Here is a 25,239-nt window from a genome sequence, read left to right on the forward strand (position 1 = left end):
CTTTCGACTTCCCCTGTCTAGGCTTGGGCAACCTGGCAGTATCCCAGCCCTCGTGCTTCCTTCGGGTGGCATGGCAGCTAGGCACCGAAAGGGTGCTACAGCTGAACAATTTTTTGTATTGCAGGATTTCCCATTCTCTTGTGCTTCTTTGGAACTTGAGAATCAAAATCTTTAGTTTTTTGATAGGTTCACAAATATCAGCAGCTGAATGGGCCGTGATCCTACTAAAATAGATAAAGTCAGTGTGTGGACACCATTAAAAAACATGCATCATTTCTGGTGTCATTTCCTGGTGCCATTGGCTTGCGTTTACAAGGCAACGTTAAGAGAGCCTTAATTTGTGGTTAAGAAACTTGGTCCCTTCCATTCGAAAACTTTAGACGTCTTGAAACTTTTGATCACTGGCTTCCGCGTAGCATGAGTAGCAGCGAGTATTAGTGTTTAAGTGGGCATTTGGTAACGGATCATATTCGTCAGACCAGCAGATTAAACTTATCGGCTCAGGGTGGTTGGGACATGAACCACGCATGTCCTTCCACCCTCTATCCTAGAAGGAATTTCGAAAGACACGGAAGTCTAAACAGAGTCACCCAGTCAAACTGAGTGCTGTAAATCCACTTGTGTCAGACCGAAACTCTGCAGGGTGTGGCGCGCAACTGACCCCAGTGACACTCGATTTCTAGCCTGACTGCCTAGCTAGTGTTTGCTTGTATTTGTGCGCTGAAGTAAAACTGCGAATGACGCTGAGTCAATCATCTGCCTAACGACATAAGGTTTCTTTGTGTTCGCTCCCCAAACTTTCTCTCTCCACTCTTCTCTAGTACCTTTTCCTTGAATAGAGTTTGATACTCAAGCGCCAGTGCATACTAATGCATATTACTGTTGGTGTTGGCAAAGGTGCATGTGAATGAGTGACTATGCACAGGTTAAACCTAGTAAGAAAGACTACCCTGTCATTTCCGCAATTCCTCATCGGTAGCTCGATACTTCCGAGTTGTCAGCACAGTTTTCGGCAGCTTACTTCATTGGCTTCAACATTTGGCTGTCATTGTAACGATATTTTGACTGTCAGCTAGCATATTGCAGCTGGTTTGGTTGTTTTTTGCGGAGTTTTCCGTACTAGCCCTTGACCTAAGAAAAAGATGCATATCTTTGCATACAAAGGTTCGAAGGAGCTTTCAGTTAACGTCTTTTATCTTGCTACTCATTTGCACTGCACGACTTTTGTATAGTTCAACGAAGTGTTGACTTAGATGTGGGAAAGGCATCTTCCTCTGATGTTCTAGAGTGGGTTAATTTAGAGATTCTTCAATTCCCAGCTGTGGTATATATCATCCATCATGATCATACAGATCGCCGTTTAAATGTCGCCTAGTTGTGAGTAACTCACTAAGTATAGCTTCATCTAGAGACTGCCATTCAATCTCCTTTCAGGTCATCCTTGTAATGAATGTCAGTCCAACTGAATCCTGAAAAAATCTTAACTTTCTACATCCACTGGGCACATGCGGCAAAAAACAAACTTCTGAGAAGGTATTTGAATTTCGCCATTTAATCTTCAACGTATGTACTAATTCGGTGCAGCTAAAACTACACTGCGCTTCATGCTATGTTTCTACAACTGGGCTCTCAGTGAAATAAAACTGTACCCGAAACAATCTGCCTTTTTTGAAAAAAAAACAATTATTTGCGAACCAGTTGAATCAGTCACGTTTTTTTACTTCGTTCAACATATATGAACCCAATATGCGGTAGTTAGTTAACATTTGCATACAGTTAGGTTTTCTAAGTCATTTTATTCCTAAATTCATTGATTGGGAATAAACTGAATTCGTCAAAGACTCAAAAAATGAATAAGTCTTAGGGGTTGAGGTGATACTCACTTTTATGATCCACCTTGGAACACGATTACGGCGATCTCCTCTGAAGTATAAATTGATCACAATGACCGAGAGGAACGAAGACAGAGTGATCAGGATCATGTTGAGACAATAGTAGTAGCCTGAGGAAAGAAAGTCAGTAAGTGAGACTAGTGGTCTAATCGGTCACGTGCGCGGTCATGCGCGTATAATTTCCCGCAAGAGGCAATCAGAGTTGTAGACTAACACCATAGGGACCTCTCCTCAGTGAGAGTCATCCCGGTGGAACAAAACTCGACTGTTCAATGTGGCTGGGCGAATCGGACTCTTAGGATGAGGTGAGAGTGGTCCAGTTAAACAAATAAATAGGAGACAATGGTGAATCTTATTGTTGAGCTTTTCTTGGGAAAATGGAGTGAGTAGGGATGAAAATTTATAGACAATTCAGCTGGTGTGCAATTTTATTTGGGATCAACTTCGATCAAACCATGCAACGAAATGATCGAACTTCTCTTAGGAGCAAGGACAAACCTCTGGATTGGCCTGATACATTCTTCCTTAGTGTGAATAAAGGAACTTGAAAATGCCATTACACATCGTTCGTACAGTGTCACTGCATACAAGGAACGTTTGCAAAAAATGTTTGGTAAAAATTCATCTCCATTTAATTCATCCTCAGCTGATGAGTACTGAAACTAACTTGATGTTGGACGCCCACTTTGCTTCAGAATCTCATATGGTCTATATTACCATTCATTCACTTTTCCCTTACTACTCAACATCATTCAGGTTGCACCATTCCGCGTACCGATGTGATGACATTGTCGGACTAAACAATAATGCTGCAGTAGACTATAAATTGAATAAAGTTAGAAAACTGACTGGAAGACGTCCTCAGACACTGACAATTTTTACTCATACGAATTTATAAATATTAGGGACGGACTCCAACTGAACCAATTGAAATTCCCATTGTCTTGGTGCGAAAGAGGTGGGAATCCGACCTCTTTAGCTGGGAAACCAATCACATAGGAAGTTGATATTGTAGTCCAAGACAGATATTCAAGCCCTCGATATTCCGCCTACCCAATGGTTTGTTTGCCACCTGCTTCATGATGGTTGACAGGCAAATGGTATACACTGTACAGCACGATCAGTTGGATGGACTAGATTAGTTTCAACTATGTTGTATCAACGACAGGCAAAAGGCTGCTTCTGAGTAGCTGTCCTGAGGAGCTTACAAAAATTCACCAGGTATGCACTAATCAGTGCCACGAATATCCTGCTTCAAGTCAAACAGCAACATGCAGTGGACAGTTCAATAAAGTGGATCACACCGTCACTGAGCGCTGGATCCGATCCCAATTCAAGGGAAATAAGAATGTCGACACATATATGACTTATAGGATAACTGGGATAACCGTTAGTTTGATACGTCCACAATGGCTGAATAGGCGACCTCCCGGGTTTCAGCTGTTTCCGAGGAAATGCCCAGCACCACTGAACTGTCAGCAGCCGGTCTGCCTCTCATATGTTTTCATACGTAGCGGATAGTTGTCGTGATTGGTCACCACACAGAAAATTACGAGTAGCACGAACGTTAAAAATTGGTCTATTTGATGACAGGCCGATAAAAATTATTTTGCCGCATGTAGGTGCATTTGTTCGTCTGTTCGTGGTCCAACGAGCTGGAGGAGTTCAGCGGCATGAATTAATGCTGAGAACCACAAACAACCGGTAAATGAGTGTTAAAGGTAAGTGACGGATAGTCGTTATTTGCAAGGCAGCTGCAACACAGGTGGATTTCGAAGCTGATCGAACACAGTCAGTGTTGGGCAGGCCATTGGTGACTTTTCAGCTACTTCTAACACAATTAGAAAATAAGGAAACTAGTGGAATATTCGTATCTAACGGACCCAAAGAAGAGTGAGGTAGGTGGTAGGCTATCGAAGATCTTATATTGACCTCGTAAGTGGCGTTATGTTCCGGATGAGCCGCTAAAATTCCACTATTTCTCGTTTGGAGCTACCTGAATTTTCACCATGTGCGGAAGCTCTGCTCTATTTTAAACGGCGTATTTGCAAACGAACTTCCTCACCATACACATAAATATGGGACGATGGCAGATTAGCACCAACCGAAGTAAGATTATGATGAAACTGGAAGCGCCAACTCAACATTCGTTCCAATTGGAAAATGGGTGGCATATTTGGGGATCTTCATCCCGTCGAACTTTTTGGTTGTGATTCACCGGAACACAAGGAAGCAATAACGAAAAAGCTACCGACATAAGGAATATCTTGCCACTTGCTCGCGGTGTGTAGTGTAAATGAACTTAGATCCAACGTGCCCCAAACCATACCTTCATCCAGAAAGTAACACCGTTCGGTAACTTTGAAACATCCTGGTCGGCGTCATTTCTGCTGTTGTATCATCACTGAATGTATCTGACCGATTCACTTTGCACTCGATTTACGATGAGATTTTCTTTGAAGTTCTTATAGAGAATATATGGCTAACTTGAAATCAGTCTCACCAACGTTTTGATTGGGATACACTCCATAGTTTATAGAGGAGTTTCAAAAATCTGGCCAACGTGAGGCTATTCTTCTTAGTCGCCGACGGGACCGCTCATGAGGCGTGAAGATTTGCGCGTCTAAACGATTTGGATAAGGCCACAACTTAAGCATGATCCTGGAGATAAATTAAAATCAACCTATTGGTAATCACCAAGGTCTCTATAGGGAAAGATACCAACATAAGTGAAGAAATCTGACTTCTTACTAGTAGACATTTGTTGTGAACTGATCTAATCCCGATCCAAACTGAGTTTAATCTTTTGCTTCATGTCCTCAAGAAAGAATTTTGAACTGGAGCAAAAACAATGGGAGTGTGTGGGTGAACTTGAAACCTCCGATCCCATTAACGTCCAAGCTCACGTTCGACTCACGGTTGTCGAACTTACTGAAGCCGGAGAGAAAAAACTCGCAAACGAGTGCGATCGGACACTGATCCTATCCACTCCTGATAATTACTTGCACACATTCTTGTCCTTGGTAGTGAATATCATACTTTTTGAGGCTTTGTCCCTGATTCACAAGTTTTGTTGTTTTTCTTGCTATATTGCTCAGCGGTTTCATGCATTCACTCATAAAACATTTCTTCCTCACACCTAGAATCGGAGTGGCTGCCTTCGACCTCGGTCAGTATCTGTAATCACTGTCTTGATTGAAAGCCGAAACTCAAACAGATTTTGATAACAGAACACTTTGGTATCCTAAAGCGCTCGCAAAAATTAATCAAAGCCTGCCACATAATCCTGATAAAAAGGGAGTAATCGTTCTCACTGCGTTGATGGGTCGAATAACAACCTACTGGAAAGACCTAGATTCGGGAAAGTATAAGCCGAGGAAAGCAAGAAGTAGATGAGAGAACAACTACGAAAGCCTAAACTAGTAATTGTTCAACCAACCGACACAGCAACACATTCTTCCAAAAATGCATAAACCCTGGCTAACCAAACGGGTTTATTCTCAACTTGTTCAGCCCCCATTCGAATCGACTTAGTAGCTGGTTAGCCTACCAGAACCAAGGAGCAGAGAGGTGTTAATTCAATTTAGAGATTGTTTCTAGTTCATTAACCAGCTTAAAGATTTACAGGTACATAACCATCCCAACGCTTCGTCCCAGTTCACCAGTGTGTCACTCACTGAAAAATTGCAGTGTGAATTCACCCAGTGGCAAAAGTTTTCAGTATACTCAACCCGGGGCTAAAAGAACTATTACCGTTTTCTACACATAAAGGTTGGTTAGGCTCTGCAAGTAAACTTTGTCGACAGAGTTGTGATGGGATCTTCTTTAGGTCCTTTTCTAGATGACCTACTCATGTGCAAAATTAAAAACTTAAGAGTAAATTGCATTCATTTGACAATATCCACTGATAATATTAGGTGACCAGACGTGCTGCACAACTTCATTTCAGCTCAAAGAATAATAATAAGTTTACTCTTGAATGTGAGTAAAGCGGCCCGCTAAATTTTCCTAATGTATTCATTCTTAAACGGTCAGTGGGTTTGCAGAAATTGAAGCCCACAAAAAGCAAGTCTGGACAGTCCAGAATATTTACGTTGGTGTCTTTGTTCCTTTGCGACAAAAGCGGAATTTGATTAGATGTCTGACTGAGATGACAATAAATATATGTTCTCTTGAATGTATATAAGAGGAATAAAAACGTTCAGAACATATATTTACGCAGAACCAAAATTCGGAACAATTCAAACTAAAAATATGGAGTATACACAGCCGAGCTATAACCAATAATTGGCTGAGAAAAACTTGCCTACCTACCACTCAAGGTTGCTTGGCTGGTCACCAAAAGTCTAAGCTATTGTGTTGGTTTGACTTATACGACAGATCTCTGTTCTTTAGTTTCAGTTCCAGCCCCACTATCAGGCTTCATTTCAAAGACAAATTTCTAGTGTCTGCCACCAGCTTACATTTGTATTGATGTGCTCATACCGGACATTGAATTTCGATCGTTTGACAAGCCAGTTGTCAGAGGGCATACAAAATCACAGTCCGATGCTCTGAATGGTGGTTGAAGGAAACCCAGCTTAGGTTCAAGTGTGCCAGTGTGTTTGAATGCAACCGATCATGTCAAATGCGTTGCATTGCCTATACCGAGTGCCCCTGAACCGATCAAGTCGACTGCACAGACTATCAGAATCCGGTTACCCTTCACTCACAAGAAACTTGTCTGACCTTTGGACTTAAGCTGATCTACTGCCAACTGTCTTCCGTAAATTTTGAAAAGGACGCAACTCATTTGACTCTGCTACCCACTGGCTTCCGTCCTTCGTTCCTCCTTTATTCACGCATGCATCCACTACTTCGTCTATCTGCACCTCAAAGATTTGTGTTGGATCCGTTAAAAGAACCAATCACAGAAAACAATATTTGTTTGCTGCCTTCTTTCCTATTACAGAGTCCACGGGTGGCTTCAGTGTCTTCTCTAAGATCAATCTGAAATAATTATATTCTTTACTAACGGGTGAGACATAATCATTAATTCTTTCTGGGGTGAACCTGCACCAACATAGAACACGGCTTTTCCCCTCACATCCATGATGTTCCCTGTGTTCGGCACTCAGCTTACATATACTTACCACTGAAACCTGCTCGTCATAAATACCTACAAACCCTGTATCGAGGTAATGCACTGAAAACTCTTCGACAGCTCAAAATCGGTTTCGACTTTCTTGGGGCTCATCAAGTAGGTGCAGTCTCCGAGTTTACCGTCAACCTTCTACTCGACCTGATACGGTGTATCGCGGTATCTCAAATATTCTGCCAGCTGGAAAATGAGGCGTCTTGATGCACCATAAACACCATAAAAAAGAGATTCAAGTGGGTTCCTAGTAAGACGCCCGTCAAAACCAAATTGGTATGCCAATGAGTGTACTTCACTAATCTACAAAACTTACACACTCTACACTGCCCCAACCTGATCTGCTATGCCAAACAGTCACACAAATTATGGGATTCTCCTCCATTCTAACCACACGGTTTCTAAAAACATGGCTGCGAGTTCAAGGTATCCAAGGCTTATGATTACTAATGGGGATGAAACAGCGAATGTCGTAGATAAACTTATCTGTGTGATGAATCTTCTAGTGAGGACTGTATTGTCAGATTGCCAATACTCTGTTTTTTGGTAATGTTGCCTTAGTACTTTTCTTACAGTTCAATAGAAATAAATCAAAGGCCCGCAAAATGTTGTTGCAAAATTTCACATTTGGTCTACTTCCATCCGAGAACGAACCAAACAACATATTTCTAGTGTGCCTTCTTCGAAAAGGTCGAAGCGTGCCCCGTAATACTGTATTCATGAAACTATCCTAGTTTACCAGCCCAGCTATCCTTTGGAAGACGACCGTGGGACACCAACGTTTTAGTTTCGCCTTGGCAGATTTCCAGGCTAACTGGTGGTTCGCCAGAATGCTACACAGACCGGTCAACTCTAATGCAAACATGAAAATAGGCTGACTGTCCAGAAGAACCTTCCAAACCGATTTCCGGTTGCGTACCCCGGATGACACCTTTCCTAAAGGTCAACTTTTACTTTGTCGATGCGCAATATTATATCTGGTCTTTAGGGCGTAGCACTAGGTGACCCCAATGATCGATTCAGTAATGTTTGGTATCTGCTTAGGCTGCTCATTCGGTCAAATATGTTGGCTCCAAGTCATCAAACCATGGGCTGGACATAAACATTGATTATTTGAACGAATGATTTTTCTGTCAAGTTAAGTTCAGTTACATTGTAAGGTCGCATGAACTTGGACAATGCCAGACAATATGGAAAAGTCCATCCATAGTGAAACCTGGCAACCTTCAGTCATTAAACAGCGGTGAATTCCGATTATCTCACTAGCTTCTGCCATACGTCGATGTTTTTGGGCAGTTCGTTAATGGAGAAACGTATTCAGCTTTCTAAGCAGCTACTTTCCCGAACCATAGCATAAGCGTGCAACTAACCTACATGCAAGTACCAGTGATGGGTTTAAGTGTAAATATTTCTGAGGGGTGAGTAGTGAAATATTTCGAATAAATCATGCCTTATCAAATCTCTGACATAGTGCCAGATAGACTTCCTATTTCGGTTTGCATACGACCGCAAGTAAGGTACAGTACTGTAAACAGAGTTTGATCAAATGGTGAAACCACCACAATAATGGTCTTTTGATGCGTCTGCTTTTCGTGAATTTGTGCGAGTTCCAAATGGGCTATACCACATAAACTTAGAATTACCCAATGAAATGATGGCTCGATTAAATAAACACACACTAATTGATAAAGTACTGAATTGAGGATCAACGAATCGATAGCCTAATAAATTGGAAGTTTAAGCATTTGTTATGGAATCACCTACGTTGTTGTTTTCTTGTGTGTCGAATCTGCTTATTATGAAGTGATGACAAATTAATATAAAGTAAACATCAAAACTACCTGGTGGTCGTCCTTTTGATGCATTTCTGAAGTGATTCACAATCTTCCTCCACATCGTGCCAAATATTTGATCAGAACTGACAGTTTTCAAGATCAGCGGTTACCCTACAACGGTTTCTACATTTGCATTACGAAGTCAGACGCACGTGTGCTGGCTTCTGGGCACGTAGTGAGGTATCTTTTCAAAAGACTCAACCTTACACATCGTGGAATCGAGAACAAACGCCGCAGAAAGCGGCATGTCACGACGAGGTGACTCAATATTAAACACACACCTATTCCTTCACTGTCCTCTTTCAGCGTTTGATCAATAAACGTGAAGCCTAATGGTATTCCAGCGGTGTAAGGGGGGGTGATAAATGGGCACAGACTGGGATGTTCACGCAATCAGCTATTGATATGATATCTGCAGAACGGTACGAGTTTTGTGGGGACGCAGACATCTATTTGTGATAGAATTTGTGCAACTTTGTGGACCTTCGTGTGGGTTCAGATCACTAACAATCAACTGGCAATTAACCTCCCTTGTTTTTTTATTATGGCCATAAGTCAGCTGTCCAAGTTCACACGCGAACTAACGCATCAGACCAAACTCTGTTTTGTTGACTTTTTGACCAAAACCATCTATGAAAATTTCCACTCCCTTATTTAATACTTCTTTGTTATCAAACTAGATTGCTTAACAAGATAGCCGAGAAAACCCAGTGGAGTATTCGGCAAGCTTTATCAAAACCAACGCAGGATGTCTGAGCGCAATCAGTTTTACGGCGAAAGGTTGGCAACCAAACCAATTGCCACTCCCAGTTTTCTTCTCTTCATCTGCGCAGTCAACTTGTTGTCATCCAACGATACCCACAGAAGAACGCTTGCTGATCCCTATTTAACAATGTATGTTGTCCCGATATGATGTCTTTTTTCTTACTTATGGACTAGTCTTGACTGAGTTACGTACTCCATTCAGAGTTTCAAGATATCAGGCGTTTGTCCAATAGATTGTAAATAACTGTATTTCTCATGTTCTTTCGTTCTGTGAGAAATGATGATTGGAACGAACACTGTGGTCCGAATCGTGGATGCTTTTGTGTCTCAGGACGACATAATGAATGCGCTAAATATACATCTCACAAATTCCCAGTAAAAACTAATTTGAGGGATCCTACACAGCCAACTCGCTGCTGAAGTTCCTAATCGGCAGATCACGCGACTAATTCAGCTGGCGACAACTGGCTGACATTTCCGGAGTAATTCTGGAGTCATATGCAGTTGGCGGTTTGTAATAGTTCAGAGTCCTCTTCATCATTCATAGACGCTGGTGTGTTTCAGGGTGTATTCTTTTTTGATATGATTCATTCTGTGCATACCACCCACTACTACATTCTCTGACATATGGATGTTGGTTGCCCTCAGACTTTCCGCCACATTCGAAGTAACTTTAATTACATAGCCACCTGGTTACGTTCTCCCAAACTCGTTTTGTTTACGGTGAAGCGACTGAACGTCCCCGGTAATCTTTCGTTCATTAATCGCCACCAAATTCATTTCCCCTCAGACTTACTAGAGAGTGAGAATATATTCAGTTTGTCTTTGAGAAACTTAGATACCCTGACGGCAAAATACTCCTAGAACCCAACTGGATCTCCCGTTTGTGTTGTTTTAATTATTTGTATTTTGCCAGTTTCGTGAGATTCTGGTTCAAGTAAAACATAAGGTTGATGGAAAATAGGGGACTACCCCAACCTGATGAGCCAAAACAAAGACCAAACGGGTCGTGGACTGTGGAAACATTTTCACCAACCTTTTGAGTAGTACATGAGATACCTTGTCCTTCAGTTCTTTTCGCATCATGTTTTTTTCCACTTCCAAATGAACCCATTGAAAATTTCCTATTCAGTGCCTCGTCCGCATTTTTGTGTTAATTTCTCAAACTTTTTGACCTGCTGAACACCAAGCTGTTATCCGATACAAAGTAGGAATTTAGGAATATTTCAATCAAAACACACGTGTACCGCTAACACATCTGTATTATGCTGTTGATCAATTTTTGGCCAGCCTGTTTATTAAACGTAAGCCCATCCAATCCGAAAATAGGGATGCATCATATCATCTTTTTGTATCCTGCAAATGTTGCATGTTCTTCTCTGTTTACTGCGTCGTGTTCATCGAAATTTTAGCCGTTCAAAATTTGCGGAATGGATTTAACGTTGAACTGGTTTAACTTGGTGGTACTTCACTTGTGTTTAAACTTGGAAACTAGCTAGAAGAGGAGATCCTTCTAAATCAGTAAATTTAATTAGATAGGCCTTATTTGTTTCTGTGAAGTCAACCAGAAGAATGCATTGTTTACGGAACAAACACAGGTTAAGTCAGCTGCAAGAAAACCTGCTTTATTTAAGTTGGTATGGCAACAAAATCAGTAAATCATTTCGTTGGAAATAAGATGCCCGATTTAAGGTAAGCTGCTGCAGTCTGTGCTGAGAATAGGTTGCGATTGTACGAGTGCACTGGTGCGCGGCCCATGTCTCCTAGCATGAGTTGAGTCGCTGATTAACGATGGTGATAGAAAATCAGGTTCTGTAAAAGTGTGGTGTGTATTCCTTTCCAGACAGTGAGGTCTCTATTATCACATGGTTAGCTAGTGAAGTGGTTCGTGGTTTCTGCGGATGGCCCTAGTTGCATCAACCTTTTGGTGTCATCCATCCAAAAGAGGAACGACAGAACCCGTGTCAAGTGCGTACCGTTCACTATGTGAGAACGACTGAGAGCTCACCGAGGGACGATGTATCACATAATTCTAGGACGTCTCCGTGGTCTCCCACTAACAAATCCACTTACGTGTATCTTCAGGTTCAGGTGAACCTTCTATCGTTTTTCGCCTGACTTTGGTGACAATGGAGCTCCTATGGGTAATTGCCGTTTGTTTTTTCCCTGAACAAAATCATGTATACTGACAGTTAACTTCGACCATGTGTGGAAATATTACCGTCTGAGCTCATGCGTTTTAGATCCTCAGTAAGGCTGGGAACCTAAAACCAAATAGAGTCAGCCAAACGTGGAGTGCACAGCACACAGACCATGAGTAGTGTTCAGGTAATAAAACCGAATTTAGCACAGAACTATGTACAATTTAATCCTATTGTCTTTATAAAGCTGATCTAATTATCTTCCGCAGCACCGAATCATTTGCATGTGGACAATCAATCAATTCATTACCATTATTCTATGCCTACCCATCCGCTATGTTCGTTCAACCAACCGAGTTACAGTAAGATCACGTGACCAAATCAGCTTGGCTGTCATTAGAAGAGTTTCGGAATATTTCCAACTGATTAACCACGAAAACCAAAGTCGGACGGTGTTCAGGAGCAGCAACTCATCAATCTTAAATTCACAAGCATAAACGGCTGTATATTTTATCACGTGTGCTTCACAACTGACAAACAAGATTCGCTGACAATAAAAGCACCGAGTATTTTTATCGGATTTCTCATCAAGAGAAACGAAAGGGATCCAGCATAAATCAAAGATAACAGTGATCAGTCGGTAAGGTGTGTATTACTCGCATTAGCTTATAAGCTGCGATCAATGCGGTTGGAATAATCAGATTTGGGACGGTGACTCTGACATCAATATTCAGATCATTTTCAACTAAAACAGGACTGATACAGGATATGGGACAGTGATACACACACAAACTGCAAAGTTATGAGGTTTTGTTCTACACCGTTGCTCGTTAGAGCGACGGCTCGACCTTGCAGTGTGCGCTGTCCTCTAAGGTGTCCTGGATGAACATTCATGTTTACAGCCAAAACAATATTTTTGATGAGGTGCTAGGAAGATTAACTAAGAGGGGAGCACTGTAATGAAAACTTCTATGGACATAAACTGCCCAAATGATGCTAAGCACAAAAACAGGAACAGAGACAATGAATTACCGATATATGGCACACTGGTTGAAGCTTGTGGAGTTGAATCCGCCAGCAGGAGTAGCAGCAGAAAGAATGCAACAAAGATGTTCATTCCTGTGGGAAAATAAGAAAAGACGAGAATTGAGCACACCCTTAGTGGCTTCTACTCATTACAGGAAAGTAGTTTTCAAATATGAGCATGAAAAATCATTAACAATTTTGGAGTAAAAGATTGGCTGATTTAAAGGTTGAGTTTGTAAACCAGCTGCTTATGATTAATCCAGAGGAATCCCAGAAAATCCATGGGGATAACCCCTCAAGGAAAACAAACTGCTTCCTTCCAGGAGCTGTTTTCTCTCAAAAGGTGTGATTTATATGTATCATCCCCAAATTGGTGGGATTCTCCGATTAGACCGATTCTCAATTAAGCCGGCTTATGCGAGGAATCTGTGGTTTGCGTAGCCGTATTGCTAGTTGGTTTTGCAAGATTGTCCATTGATGAGTATATCAAAACAACCTTCATTGAACTTCATTGTCACTTGGGGTAAATAGTTCATTTCGGCAAACAATACCTAACCTCTGCCTCATTCTACTTCTTAACTCCGCAGCACACACAGAAATTCTTGTCGTGTAGAGCTTTTTTCAGTGAGGGCTCTATCGAGCGGCTGTGGCTACCGCTATGGTTATGATAAAAGTGTGGATAAAACAGCTGAAAGGACCTAAAGTTTGATATCCACAACTCAAGCGTACAGGTTTGACGCAAAACGATGATTGTTTTCAGAAACCACAGTACATGGTGGGATGATCTGGTGCAACTCCAGGTGAGGACCTGGTGATATTGAACTTTACCGCTGAAGTGCTAAACTTTACTGATGAGAGACCTGTCAGTCATCTCATCATCTACTCATCTACTCAAATTACAAAACGGTTTTCAACAAGGATAGACCCTTCGCAGATGCCACTCGATTTTCTTTTGGTCTGCTGCAATAATAATCTCATGGTGTCATAAAACAATGGTCTCAGTTAAAGGCACTTCTCCAACTTCTTGCTCCTCAGCTCAGATAAAATAGGTAAAATTGATCACAACAGTAAAGAAGATGAAATCACAGGGAAATGCAATCCTAGAGCGTAAGATAACCTCTGGTTTCTTGTTCTTTACCGTGGAATTATAGAAGGGCGAGGTGAGCACTTTAGACGCAAATAAGCCACCGAACCAAGACATACCCAACTATTTTACGGTGACTTAGTTTCTCATTTCCTACGAACAACCCCATTAGGTGGTAAACACAGCATCAGGAAATGTATGGTTTACAGCATCTGCCTTAACTCCATGTATCAGCTGATTCCAAAATAATAACATCCATTGTGGAATTTCAAGTAAATCGGCTAGCTCATTGACTCTCACCTTGATGTACGCTTTAGTTTCCCTCACAGAAAACTCACCAGCAGCCGTCGAATTCACGAGTCCTTCAATTCACTGCACAAAGTTACACGAATTTAGGACTATAAAACCATAGGATGGCTAAAGAACGCAGCTGACCTACTCACCCATGTCTGTTCGTGTCCCGTTTCGTGAGCTTGTCCTGCCTTGCTCTGTAGTGACTTTCGTGTGATCGTACTAACAATCAAAATTACGAGACTGGCCTCGATATGAGAGGACAGCTTACACTACCGAGTCAGCATTCCGTTCGCCGTTGTCCGGTTGGTGAAGTTTGACACTGCACCGTGCCGATAAGTGACAGACTTGCATCATTGTTGACGCGACGAATGTGAACAGCTGAAGTTTGCTCTATGAGTATGCTCACTTTTGTGTAACTAGTGCCACAGACTTTCGAACCAAAGTTTCCCTTCTGATAGTTGGAATCGCCAAAGTTCCTTAATGCCATTGCTCTCGCTAAAGTGTTAAGGTAGCATCAATAGTGTGTGCTCATAGAGCTTAGTCTGTTTCTTGCTAGAATTATCCATTTGGTTCGTTCTCGTTACTGATGAAGTTCAGTAGTCTTTAATTACACCGAAAATTTCAATTCATTTGACTCTTAGTCCATCCATGTTTCTCCTCGGATGCTGATATCTCGTTTATAACAAGTTCATTAGGTTTTTAGTAACGAAATTCGAAATAGGCTAGTGGAAGACGAATGATGACCACCAGCCCTAGAGTCTCCTCATTATTTTTAAATTTATTGGAGTAATTTCATATTTTCATGAATTAAATCCACCTAATTCCCTGTTGTATTATCCTGTCTCGTTCATCCTCTGACCGTGTACGGAAAGACTGTTGCTAATGGGAAAAGTCAATCAAGGTACAACTGTTCTACTCGACGTCCCTCTTTTCGGTGAACGCGTGAGCACATTTCTCACAGCTTAACTCGACGAATTAATTCGCTGTCCTTGTCTATCATTTCAGATGAATTCACAAATTGACAGTTGATAGAAGAAGAGATGCAACTGTGGTGGTCTGAACACAGTTGTGACAGTTGTGACAACGAGAACCAGCATCCATAGACAAAATGGTTGTGAAGAGCGAATGAAAAGGAAACAAATGGTGATTTTTAGTGTCTCCCAGAGAATACAAAACAATGGTTATCCAAATGTGATAGACAGCGGTTGCTCTGGATAGTCTCACTCACGTAACTTTGATGTGAACAATTTTTCCGTTTAGTTTGAGCGTTTTATTTGCTGGTCCCAAGGCCTATAACCTGGATTTATCTGCCACAGATGAAGGAAATTTTGATGAGAATCTCAAAGTTTTGGTGACAAAAGGACCCGTTCTCAATATATGTTGGAGAGCTCAGAAACCCATCTTATTCCACCATTTTTACCACGTTACGAATTCCGTTGCCCACAGGATAATGAGACTTTGAGCGGATACGATCGCTGTGCTTCTGTGAACTGACTGGCTTTGATTATGTGTCAAGGCGTTATCCAAGGGCGCAAAGTTACACCTTTAATGATACTGATTGTGATCAAGCACACACTGAAATCAGGGGAAAAGTTTGCATTAAGAACTGTCTTTTTTTCGTTTTTTTTTCCACAGTCCATCTGCTGGAGGCTTCCTACCTACGCATAAAACTAACTCTCTGATGAGTCAATTTGTCGCTCTTTAGTTGTACATTGTTGATTGCTTCCGAACTCAGCGGCCTTCTTAGCATCTTATCAGCTTTTTCGAACGCACTCTCTGGGAACTGGTTTAGTGCAAAGGATGACAGTTGTTAGTGGTTGTCACAAGCATTGATGAGCTGTTTGGTTTTGCATACTTTACCACATCCCATGAAGTCCTCAATTGTATCCGCATAGACCTTCATGCTTCTTCATTCACGGTGATTTCAGAAGTACAAGTAAAACATCTGGCGACCCCACAAAGACGTTTGTGCTCCTGGTAGCTGCAGAAATCATCCCAAATAACGGTAGGTCGTGCGCTGGTTTTACCCATATAGTACGTCGCTGCAACACTGACCAAGGCCGGGTGCTTAGATCTACATTGGTGTCGGTGAAGGGAGACAAATATGATTGTAAGTTCCACTGAAGTAAGGCCAAATCCTATTTTTGTTTACTACATATTTGTTATTAATGGAATGCACACGATGCTTTCTTAAACCATATCACCATTCATTTCTTTGTAATGGATTACAACCTCGTTTTCACCGGCGTAAAACTTGATCTGTCCTACATGAAGGAAGAAATCAATTTTAATCCGCAGAAAATATTGTTGGCAGGACTTACCCAAGACCATTTTGGCTGGAGACTCAGGTGGGAGCCAGAAGATGACCAAGGTCAATGAGGACAGCAGGACGCAAGGAAGAACCAAGATATAGGAGAAAAAGGCCGCATTCCTTCGCAGGCTGTTGAGGAAAAAGGGCGAAATGTTGAGCTTGTACATATGAGTAGTTTAAGTGCACCGACCAGTTATCAAGCACTATTCTGCCATTAATCCACAACTTTCGAACAGCAAATATTCCACGCTCCACATGTCTCAGTACCAGGATAGACTGTGTACGCTGTTTGTCCTACTTCATGCTATACGTTATTCATCTCATCTTGCAAAGGGTGATCTTAAGTCAACATCATCCAGAAAGAGAACTACAGGTGTATGCCAATTGGACAACACTAACTGAGGTCCTCAGAGTTCATGGGGAGACTGAATAAAGCCTGGTGAAAACCAGTGGTTGTTGTAATACCTCAGTGACCTAATACCTCGGTCCTAATACACGTCTATTAATGGTTGATTTGCCCCTTGAAATACGGTTATTCGTCACTTTTGGTCTGCAGTACACTAACACTGGGTAGTACATTGGGTAGCAACAGCACTTCCGAGCCTTGTTTCTAACAGTTGTTTAGGAGTTACGACAGAATTGCCCGAACGTGTGATGCGACCAAACGTTACCGAAAAACCGAGAGCGAAAGAGCAAGAGTTTCAAATCACGATGCCAAAATGTGAACGTACGGTGACTCTCTTACATTGGCTTTAGGCCTTTTGGAAAAACAGACATTTATTGCAGCACAACAAGTGATGAGTTGTACGCCAACACCGCGCCCGTGCCTCTATGCAAAGTGTCCTAGCCGGTTTCATTTACATATAGCCGCTGTTGAAAATACACTCTTAATAGTGACTGAAAAGCTGTTTCGAGAACAAGAGAAATTATCAAAAAGTCACTGTACGCTGACAGCTAACCACAATTCACCTCTGTTGGAAGACAAGGCCAGTTCGCCGAGCCCCAGGCATATGTCTGAGATGAGATACACAGAAAAAAAATCGGTCATTGTTCCAGGTCTTAGAGCGATGCACATGGTGATGCAGAGTGGAATACCTCAGAGAAACCTTGATTAACTGTCTTTAGCCAAACCTATCGGCCGCTAAGGGTCTAGGGAATAATCTAAGAAGACGTAGATTTATAAACCAAACCGTTGTTCCAGACTCACGTCTATTAGGTGAACTAAATGAACAACAATAACTACGGAATGAAATATGTTGTTCCAGACACAGATTATAAAAATCAGGGAACCACAGTACATTGAACTGATGATGACAGTAACAGCCAGAGGGCTAGTTCGCTGACGTTTCAGTGATTTACCCACCAGTGAGCTCTAACAAATTGTGAAGGGCTTTTGGAGCAGAACTAAAATGTGATCTAATTCGCAGCACACGGGCTTTCTAACTTACTGAGTTAGAAACCAACACTAAAACGGCTGAGTAAGGCGGGCACACCATTGGGCATATGACAAGATATGGATATGTTTAGAAAGTGCTACACAATTGAAAAAAATGGTTTGGGGTCCTAGGATCAGTTTTCTTGCTTTGGAACCCAGAATGAAAGTTTGAATCCTAACTGGATTTCCCCATACCTGTATCAGTTAGATGCAAAAATACAAATTGGTTAAGTTTCCGAATTAATTTGGTGCAACTCACAATAAAAAGTAGGTTAGATCTGGATATGGTTCCACACAACATGGGTAGTATTTGACATTACGCATCGCCGGTCTAGCGATAATCTCCCACTCGTTACTCTCGGTGTAATCGTTGAGTAGTATGTGCTTTTCGTCTGAAATAAATGAAACATCGAGCCGGTTGCCATCATATGTCCAGGAGCCGAATTTCATGTGACACGTTTGCTCGTCGAACGGAAAACTCTTGATATCGATTTTACAGTTGGATTTGAAAATTGCTGGCGGCATCCACTTGATACTCCCGTCGTACTGCACAACCACCATTGCATCACGCATTTCCTTCAGTCTCTCGTCCGCACTGAAAACAACAGCAATCGAAAATCCATTTAAAGTCGGAAGTATGAAATAGCGCTGTTGGTTGGTTGATAAAATGCGTTTTAATTCTGCTTCCTTCTTTTAACAACTTTTATGGCATTCCAACTGCCACAAGTTTTTTGACTGGATGCAGGTATTTGGTATCTATGATTGAGAAGCAGAATTAATGGAAACCCACATCAAATGAGACCCTTATCTTTGGTAACCCTCAAGTGAATATATCTCCCTCATATTTAAATGTGGACGATAATAAAGATATCGTGGTATTTTTTTCCACACAGCACTACTTATGAGGTTGATTAGAACTCCTTGCCAGCGTACTGCCTTTTTCACCGTTCTTGTGGTCATCAGGTGGGCATTAAGACCTTCCGAAAACCGGGATGAGTTGCAAACTCATTTACTCATGTACTGTTTGATACCCAAGGAGGACTAATATTGATGGAAACTCTTACCTGATAGGCTACAAGAACGACGGAACTTATATTAAGCTCTCGACGTTGTAGGTGGAATTGTCTCAATAAATTAGGGCAAAATACCCTGGAAAACGTTTGATGACGCAGACGCTATGCAGCTGGTTCTGTCCACTCACTGCGTGGTTAATCCCATCGGAAGATGCGAAAGCCAGTTCTAAATTCAGTCTTACAAAAAATCATGTGAACCGTTTATTTTTTCCAAACACGGATGAAAATTGGTAATGTTGTTGCAAAAGTAGGCACAGTGACCGAAGATATACACCCCGGGTGGAACTGACCAATCAATCTTTTGTCTGTTGGAGACCAATTTGCCAGGTGAGTTGCCGAGGGCGGTCAGTCTCAGTTACATCTAAGCCTTTCGATTGCACACGTGTTTCGCCACACCCGTACCTACTCGAATGTAAATGGTGCACCATTATTCATGCCCGTTCACAGTGAACCAAGTATCTGATTCCCGGTAAGTTGTGGGTCGTTGGTTCCGATGTGTGTCTAAGCATGCCTTTTCTCAGGTTGTATGTGTACTGGGCTTTCAGAAAAATACAGCCTGTGACTCTGTACCTGTTGTATCGTGGGTGGCCGTCCATTGGTTACGCCTACACAGAGCCTGCCAGACTACGCGATAGGGAGAAGACAGGGAACTGGGGTCACGGCCGTAATGGGCTCCGCCAACACACCTGCTTTCCAAACGTGTCGTACCGATGGTGACCTTGAGGATGCGTCACTCTCTGTACATGTACTTTTCCCATGTCTGGGAGCGTCCTAACAGTACCAGCGCTACCTATACGTGCTCCGGATAACCTTAGAGCATTGAGTTACAACACTCGTCTAGATGCGTCGTTTGTAAAACGAAGGGAGACGTATCAGTATCAACATAAAACTGCATGTACTTGTGGAGGCCTCCACGATCATCACTACGAACATGATGGTCCGATGGCCTGCTTTGGCTGTGCTACTTATTCTTTTGACGAAGTTATCCTTTCTGATGAATTCAGTCACAGTGTATCTGCGTGACTCACAGCTTTCCCCATAACTAATATAGGCACCTGTATGGCACCTGTAAGGATAACTACATTCCACTCGCGCTCACAAAGTGCAAAGCCATGTTGCGGGGCGCGCAATCCTTGATGAATTCCGTAAGAGTTCAAGGCATGACACTGGAGTTTGTGGAGCGCAAAATGAATATCTCCGAAGTTGTGTTGCTTTGACAGTAATGGGACGAACGAACGGGACACAGGAATCTGGAAATTCAGAATTGCGTCTTCCAACCTGCACCAATTGTGGCAATACACTGGGTCCAACCACATAGCCGTACAGTCTTATAGGTGCGAGACTTAGCTACTTTGGGTCTGAAACATCTTCATGTCTATAACCACGATGTCCCAGGAGTATATCTGGAATCGGCTGGAACCAGTAAACTCGGAGTGGGTCATCGAGTCTTTTGTGAAGCAGACGGTGCTTCACTCAGTGAATGAATCCGGTGCTGTAAGCTGAACTATGCGTTACGCGTGCTAGATTCCGCCTGCCAAGACCAGTGTTGTTTCCATATCTAATTTAAAATGGCGGGAACGCAGAGGTGGACAGAATTTTACATGACAGAAGGGAATGAAGGAATAACGCAGTNGTGGCAATACACTGGGTCCAACCACATAGCCGTACAGTCTTATAGGTGCGAGACTTAGCTACTTTGGGTCTGAAACATCTTCATGTCTATAACCACGATGTCCCAGGAGTATATCTGGAATCGGCTGGAACCAGTAAACTCGGAGTGGGTCATCGAGTCTTTTGTGAAGCAGACGGTGCTTCACTCAGTGAATGAATCCGGTGCTGTAAGCTGAACTATGCGTTACGCGTGCTAGATTCCGCCTGCCAAGACCAGTGTTGTTTCCATATCTAATTTAAAATGGCGGGAACGCAGAGGTGGACAGAATTTGACATGACAGAAGGGAATGAAGGATATAACGAAGTTTGCTTATTGGTGGTGTTGTTCACCCTCCAGGAGGGGGCTCACCTGACCCCGTTTGGCTGGAGATCGATGTATGTGACGTTCGGACTGTCTGGCCCAGTGCTGGAGGTGTAGGTACCTCAGGTATTTGTCGCAGGCTAACTCTAGGCATTTCTCCCTTCCCCATTTTTTTTCTCCAGTTTAAATCTTTATTCAAATAGACCGACGTGACTGTAAGGCAGTGAAGCTGCTAGGTTCTACTCTTGTGCCGCTGTGAATGATGATCATGATAATATTCCGCTCACATAGCCCGTCAGTGCACAGTGCAATAATTATTTTAGGTGAACTGTTCGATAGGTCAACAATTAGTTTAACTCAACCAATTCAATAATTGCATTCTTGTCAGAATTCTCTAATCGGATCAGTCCAACTTCAAGCAGCCTCTGCGAACTGATCCTAAATAACTTAGTTTTATGCATGCAAACCTTTTCTGGACACTTTTGGTCAGATTGTTGGATGTTTGCTGACTTTGGTTGCGTTCGAATCTTGAGTGATCCCTCTTGACTGGAGAGGTTTACGTTATCTACTGGGTGGATTAATTGGGGTAAATGCGTCTTGATTCAGTGAATAGTGTGGATCTAAATGGCCTATTTGGTTCCCTGCCTATGTTTTCTAACCCACAGAAGTGAAAATTCAGGAGAATGAATGTAATCGTCCACAATCGGGCATGTATATAAAGTTGTGAAAAAATGTGGAATGAGTGGACGCAAGACCTTCTGGGAATTCTGGGAATTTCTTCCAAGCTGGACTAATTCTATCATGTGTTACTTGGATAACACGAAACACTGATCTCACTGCAACATATCTATATTGTGGCATCCGTTTGTCCAACCCATATCACTTAATCATAAGCCCAGTTTTGAAGGTAAATAATTATTCACACAGTTCACATAATCAGTCAAATCACGGTGTGAGAACACTTGTGCACTTTCTTGGTGGTCTCACATCCTATTCAACCATGTGTTGAGGGCACAGAAAATTCTAGGCGTTTTGTTAAAGACGGAATATCCCTTGTTTATCTCTGTCGCTCATATCCTGGGGCAGACGCTGGAAGGCCAATTTTATAGACGTTGGCTGTGTTGTGTGTAAGATGTAACTGAATAACAGTCACCGTGCGCGCCGACTTTTTGTGCGTATGCTTACAGTAAAACATGCGATACAAACGGGGCTATCATCCTTTTGTCATGTGCCTACAACCAGTGTGTTTTCGCGACAGCGCCCGAAGCTACCACCAGCAGTACACCACTCCAACACTCAGTGCCCGCAATTTAGTGGAAAAAATATGGCGGCCAGAATCATCAAAATTTATTCAAGCATAATATTCGATAATCCGGATATTGTGCTCCACACCCGTGTATAATTTTGTCAACTGATAGTGTCAAAATTTGGCTGGTGTGAGAATGTAATTTTCCACTTCAAATCTGCTCGCTTTAGAAAATAAAAATGGAGCTAAATTCACTGCGAACGTGCCCAGGGTGTGTGTGACTACCAAATTAATGATCTCGTCACAAATAACGTGCGATCGAATGGACTAATGATCACTTTTGGATTCGACAACTTTATTCGTTCCATCCTCTACATATAGCGTCATGAGGTATAAAAAATTATAAGAAACCTACCAAAACAAAATCTGTGGGCTGTGAAAGCACGCGTTTAGTTTCGAGTGAGATTGGCGTTCATATGTTTCTATATGGTTGTTCCAATTTAACGAGTTCCCTGTGATCCTTTCAGTCACACTGTCTTGGTCATTTTATTTCTGATTGTGATCCTTATGAAGCTGTTCCAAAAACTTCCTGCTATCTTTTAAGACTAGAAAATGGTAATAAAGGCATTCCCCATTCCAGTCCGTTAGGTGTTCAAGCCAGCCAGGTTATTTCACTTTCAGCTAGACACAAAACTGACTCACTGAGCAATGGTTAGCAAAATGATCCAGGAAAATAAAACAATATTGATGGAGTTTTGTAGCAATGGTACAAAATCAGCCGAGTAGCTAGAAACCCAATCTTGCTATGCTTCTAATCAGAGATACTGAATCTGGTTGTTCTCAGTTTTTCCGGTGCTGCACACGTTCACACAGTAGAAATTCAACAGTATTTATGCTTGTTAAATTATCACAAACGATGTTCCATGTACAATCTGGTTCCATGACGTGGGTGTTTTGAAATCGTTACAATCCCATTAAGATATAACAAAAGGGAACGTACAATTTAAACGTTCCATATCCCATGAAATCGGTTCGTGTACTTGCTTACCAGTGTACTCTTGCTGAGTAAACTACAAAGTGAAGTTGTGTGTGCGGTGACATTGTCCGTCAACGTACTCCCTATAGGTTGAAATTCTTAGAACTCAGGACAATTTATCCGCTCCAATAGTGACTCAAATTTGCTTTTGTTTCATGTTTCCTTGGACAAAACCTGAAAACCAATGTATATCCATTACAAGATGCGCCATCCGCGAATTCTCACTGTGTGAAAAACGAGGGAAGGCCCAGCGATATATCCCTTACACACACCCGAATACAGTGAATGGGTTCTGCGCATGACTGCTCTAGCCGATACATTGTACCCACCTGATTGGGCAACATGTTCACGGGTATTTCGGAATTATTTGAGACACTTCAGTTCGGATCGGAATTTTCACACATCAATACGCAGATGTCCTAGCCTATCGACCATCTTTGATTCCTCCACAAACCAGGACACTATTCAGGCAGAGCAACACAAGGATGGTCAGACTCATGATTGTGTATACAAAGAAATTAATCGCTAAGTACAGAATAGCCGCCGCAAAAACAATGGGACCTGAGGTCTAACGAAAAGGCGCTATGGTCATTCAGAGATCACTGATTTATACGAAGAAAGCAAGAATGCTTGTTCGGGGAACAAGTTTCTCAGCTATTTAGAATCTAGGGAAGTGCAAGTGCCGAGAAGGAAGTTTTGATCAAAGGACCCATCAGCACATGAAGACAGATTTATAACTATGGGCTTAAATAAGATGACTCGGCCTCAACTGTACGCAATTCACAAATCTGTCATTTTGTCATTTTTGTCATTTTAGAAACAACAGCGAAATTTGGCGATAACCTACAGTGACAACCTTGCCGAACTAGTATTCCAGTTAACAACCGCAATAAGTCATTCAGGCTCTTTTTGGTCAAAAAGTAACGGGTCAAAATTCGATAAAAGCAACAATGTGACTGTGTGTGGCAACTTATTTCAAAGGATTCTGGAGCGTGGTATCTGAGGAGCACTCGTTTGTCGCATACACATTTATCTTCAAGCTGATTCGTCCAAATGGTTTTTCTACACCATTGCAGTGTTACGATACATTATTATAGGTGTCGCATGCCATTTTTCTCAAAGCCGTGGTGGCATGTATTATTTGCGAAGACTTCTTTTCGCACCCAAATGCCGAGGTAAAACATCCGTTGCAGTCAGAAACAGCAAGGTCAACAACGGCGCTACCGGTTACAGACCAAACCGCTCCAGTGATATTTACAGGAAAAACACAACATTGGATACCCGTTTCCTAGTAAGAAGATACTTTTTTGACAGAGTGAATGATACTCTGAAAATTCTTAAAAAGGCGCAGTTGGGAGGTTTGCGCAATTTGAGCTCCCACACGAACGAGATGAATCGTAAACATATTGGTTGGTGTGGCATAATCGAACTACTGGCACATATTTCTGGCCAATCACATGACGAACGAGACTGCTCAAATGTTTGAATTTCGGTCACATATTATCGAAATAATTTATGGGATAATATGCTGTTTAAGTTCTCTAAGCAAACAAGTTTCATATTATATCATATTCCATATTCCAAAAACATCATCGAGGGACATTATACTTAAATTTGAAACCGAAGCATTTTGGTGATTTCTTAGTACAAGTTTGTAGTTGTAGTAGTAGTAGTCGGCGAGCTGAACTACCTCCTCGTGGTACCGACCGGGCAGCCTGGCCATCTGTCTGGGTGAGCTAAGAGTTCAGCAACTCCAGACAGGGCCAAACATCCCGTTTGGTTTCAATGCACTGGTTAATTTCGACAATGTATACTACGAAGCATCTGGCGCCTCCGCACCAGTTCCAACCAGTACACAGGAGAGACTCGTTGGGTTCACGTGTGAGGAATGTGGCAAGTGCTGCAAATCGAAAGCTGGCTTTGTAGCCCATCATCGAGTTCACGACAATGAAAGTGTTGGTACGAACACGGTTGCCCAATTGGCCTGCGCTGATT

General features: G+C 42.1%; 2 protein-coding genes across 2 annotated transcripts in view; both read right to left on the reverse strand.

The window, feature by feature from the left end:
* The window catches only part of T265_03214 (hypothetical protein), a gene marked incomplete at both ends in the record, with an annotated part of 6,172 nt that extends 4,169 nt beyond the window's left edge, over positions 1–2,003 (reverse strand). Inside the window, one exon of the mRNA XM_009167633.1 lies at positions 1,884–2,003. Coding sequence (XP_009165897.1) covers positions 1,884–1,982 — 99 coding nt within the window. The remainder of the gene's footprint in view (positions 1–1,883) is intronic.
* A 10,704-nt stretch (positions 2,004–12,707) lies between these two features.
* Positions 12,708–25,239, reverse strand: part of T265_13190 (hypothetical protein) — a gene marked incomplete at both ends in the record, with an annotated part of 18,170 nt that continues 5,638 nt past the window's right edge. Inside the window, 3 exons of the mRNA XM_009167655.1 lie at positions 12,708–12,886; positions 16,493–16,611; positions 18,177–18,512. Of these exons, the coding sequence (XP_009165919.1) occupies positions 12,708–12,886; positions 16,493–16,611; positions 18,177–18,512 (634 nt within the window). The remainder of the gene's footprint in view (positions 12,887–16,492; positions 16,612–18,176; positions 18,513–25,239) is intronic.

This window comes from Opisthorchis viverrini (assembly GCF_000715545.1).
Source record: "Opisthorchis viverrini unplaced genomic scaffold opera_v5_44, whole genome shotgun sequence".
NCBI lineage: Eukaryota > Metazoa > Platyhelminthes > Trematoda > Opisthorchiida > Opisthorchiidae > Opisthorchis > Opisthorchis viverrini.